Below are 3,127 nucleotides of genomic sequence, written 5' to 3'. Positions count from 1 at the left end.
CTGGCCCATAACTTTTTTCAAATCAAATTCTAAGCAACTTCCTTTCACACCGTGAAAAACAATACAAAACAAAACTTAACCAACTGAACGCTTCAACTTAACAACAATGGCAACGGAGACGATTCTCTTCCTTCTTCTTTTAACAACTTCATCGTTACTCGTCGAATCCGGCGACAGCAACCACGTATACTTGCCGTGCTCCGACACGAAGGTGCAGATCGACGACGGCTTCACTTTCGCCATCGCCTTCGCTCAGCGCACAAGTTTCATCTACAACAACTCCCTTCAGTTGTCTCCGTGCGACCGTAGACTCGCTCTCTCCTCCGCCAACTCGCAGATCGCCGTCTTCAGACCCAAAGTTGACGAGATCTCTCTCCTCACTATCAACACTTCGTCCTTCTCTCCGGTTACTTTCTCTCCTTCTCCACAGTTATCCTTTAGCTACAGTTACTGTTAGTATAGTTCGAATTTGAATTTGTTGCTGTGTTAGTTGTGGTTTTGCTTATATGGGTTTTTGTTAATTTAGGTTTTTGTTGCAGTTTTGACGCTAATTGCTTTGAGGGTTTCGTAATTGTTTTCTGGTTGTTAATTAGATTACTAGAAATATATATTCTTTTAGTTTGATTAGAAGTAGGATTAATTATGCTTTTGCTTGTATGGGTTTTCGTTTTTTAAGGTTTTGTTGCAGTTTTGAAGCTAGTAGCTTAGTGGGTTTCGGAAAATTTTTGTGGTTATTGATTGGGTGATTTGTCTTTCATAGTTTGAGGGTTCTATGAACTCGTGCTTCAGAATTGATTTCAGTGCAATTTTAGAAACTTTTGTTAGATTAACTTACTTCTGTTTATATTGGTTTTTGTTTCAATTTTGATGCTAATTGCTTAGTGGGTTTCATACATGTGTTGTGGTGATTAGTTGATGATTACTCTTTCATAGTTTGAGAATTTGATGAACTGGTGCTTTAGAATTGATTTCAGTGATATAGTGCTATAGTGCTATAGTTGGGGAAGTTTCAAGTATTAGGAACTTTTGTTAGGTTAATTATGTTTTTTTCTTATAAAAGTTTTATTAGTTTAGGTGTTTTTTTGATTTAGCTAAGGAGGTTCTGTACATGTTTTTCCAGTAATTAATTGTATGATAAGTCTTTCATAGTTTGAGAGTTCTATGAACTTGAGCTTTAGTCTTTAGAATTGGTTTCAGTTCGATATTGTTGGTTGTGTAGATTGAGTTATTACTGTGAATTGTCTAGTATTGATGCTGGAAGAAATGTGAAACTGGTTATAAGACACGCATGTAAAATGGGAAACTTGTAAACCTGAATTGTGATGTAGAATGTGCAACTATTTGTATAAGAAGGTAAGACTGTTTAGTTGTACAACTCCAATGCTTGGTATCACTTCCTATGGTATTGTAGAACGACTGTTAGTTTCAATGTAATGCTAGCTGCCATTGAGGGGTATAATTTTTAGTATGTCTGATTTTTGGGAAGTATGGTATGAAAAGTAATGATATTCTTGTAGTGTTCTTGTGATAAACATGATCATACTTGTTTATATTGACCCTGAACCAAACAAATTATGTGTCGTGTGATCTTCCGAAAAGATTGAAGACAGTTATGTAAGAACGTAAGTTTGTGGGTACTTATTTAGGCTCTAATCCTCATGAAGTAAATCACTTGAATGGAATATTAACCTTCTTTGGCATTCCTTTGGTTGACCTTTTAAAGAAACTTGTCTTCTTTTGGTCTTTTCCGCAAATAAAATTGTATCTGTTCATAATAACTTGTAGTCTCATTATTTCTATGCCATGCAGGATACTTATGGTGGGTATATGGTTGCATTTGCTGGTCGCAAATATGCTGCTAGGTCCCCCTCTGCTTTTGTTGCAAACACCACATACACCGTAACCAGCTTTACCCTTGTAAGAGAGAATCCAGACTCTTGTTTCAAATCTCCCCAATTTTATGTTATGTAAACGTCTTTGACAACAGATGAAATTGTTAATTGCAGGTGCTCGAGTTTAAGAAGGGCAGGCTAGAAAACTTGTATTGGAAAAGGGATGGCTGTGCTAAATGTGAAGGACAATCTAACTTTGTCTGCCTCAACAATGTCGATTGTGCAATCAGAACTTCCAGCTGCAAGAACCATGGAGGTTCTGTAGATTGCAGCCTTGGAATACAATTGGCGTTCTCTGGCACGGACAAGCACCTCTCAGTTCTCAACTCGTGGTATGAAGTGGAGAACCTTCAACAATACTCGCTCTATGGCCTTTATTCGAATCTCAAGGATTCTCTAACTAGCCAGTATAACAATTTCTTCTAGTTATGCTTCAGATTGTTTGTAGATCTTTCCTTACGTTTGTAATTTTTTCCCCTGTATTTTAATGAAATCGACTCTACATTACTCTGTATCTTTAAGATTTTTCATTTTCCTCTTCCCGGTTTATTATGTTTCTCAGGGTTATGGTGTGTAAATTTTTTTACTTCCCAATTATTTGAAAATTATTACATTGGAATCCCCTTTTTTCTTGATGTTGGCTTTGTTGAACTTTTACGTGTGGAAATAGATTCTTAAAACATTCCCTAATTGAGCCTAGAAACTTCATCTTCTTTTTTGAAGTTGATCTGTATATCTCTTCTCCTCATTTTTATTTTGGAAAATGAAGGATATTAGAAATTTTAAATTAGTTTTTTAATGTAATCCTAAAATTTAATAATTGGAATTGAAAAACTGTAGCCTAATAAATGAGGTTCAAATTTTTCATCTTAATTATAAAATTCATGAGTAATGCTACAGACACTGAATTTTTATATCGAACGATATAACAATCAGTCAAACACGATTACGTTGGAGTCTTTCGTGAATGAATGACCGTTCAATATTTATGGATGCCTATCTATATTTAATGAACTCATATTCCTATTGTATGAACGGATGTTCATTTACTACGGACAAACGTCTATCTTTTCAAAAAAAAATTTTAAAAAATTTTAAAAGAAAAATAATGGACGCTAGTCTATCTTATATGGATGGAAGTCCACATAAAATAGACGCCCGTCCATACTTAAAAGAAGCCTCCCTTAGCTTCTTTGACTTTGGCACCCATCCATACTAAATAATAGCATTTTTCT

At 35.2% G+C, this 3,127-nt stretch overlaps 1 protein-coding gene across 1 annotated transcript; it reads left to right on the top strand.

Moving 5' to 3' along the window:
* Window positions 1-2,511, top strand: LOC116119074. Its single transcript, XM_031405030.1, has 3 exons — window positions 1-406; window positions 1,810-1,917; window positions 2,007-2,511. Exons 1-3 carry the CDS (start codon window positions 107-109, stop codon window positions 2,316-2,318), a joined length of 720 nt encoding a protein of 239 aa, XP_031260890.1. The 5' UTR covers window positions 1-106; the 3' UTR covers window positions 2,319-2,511.
* The last annotated feature ends 616 nt before the right edge of the window (window positions 2,512-3,127 follow it).

The sequence above is a fragment of the Pistacia vera genome, unplaced genomic scaffold (assembly GCF_008641045.1).
Source record: "Pistacia vera cultivar Batoury unplaced genomic scaffold, PisVer_v2 Contig871, whole genome shotgun sequence".
Classification (NCBI taxonomy): domain Eukaryota; kingdom Viridiplantae; phylum Streptophyta; class Magnoliopsida; order Sapindales; family Anacardiaceae; genus Pistacia; species Pistacia vera.
This window is presented reverse-complemented; position numbering and strand designations above follow the sequence as displayed.

Coding starts and splice junctions, on each gene's coding strand:
- LOC116119074 (XM_031405030.1), top strand. CDS start 107: ATGGCAACGGAGACGATTCTCTTCCTTCTTCTTTTAACAACTTCATCG. Junction 407..1,809: donor ACACTTCGTCCTTCTCTCCG/GTTACTTTCTCT, acceptor TATGCCATGCAG/GATACTTATGGTGGGTATAT. Junction 1,918..2,006: donor CCGTAACCAGCTTTACCCTT/GTAAGAGAGAAT, acceptor TGTTAATTGCAG/GTGCTCGAGTTTAAGAAGGG.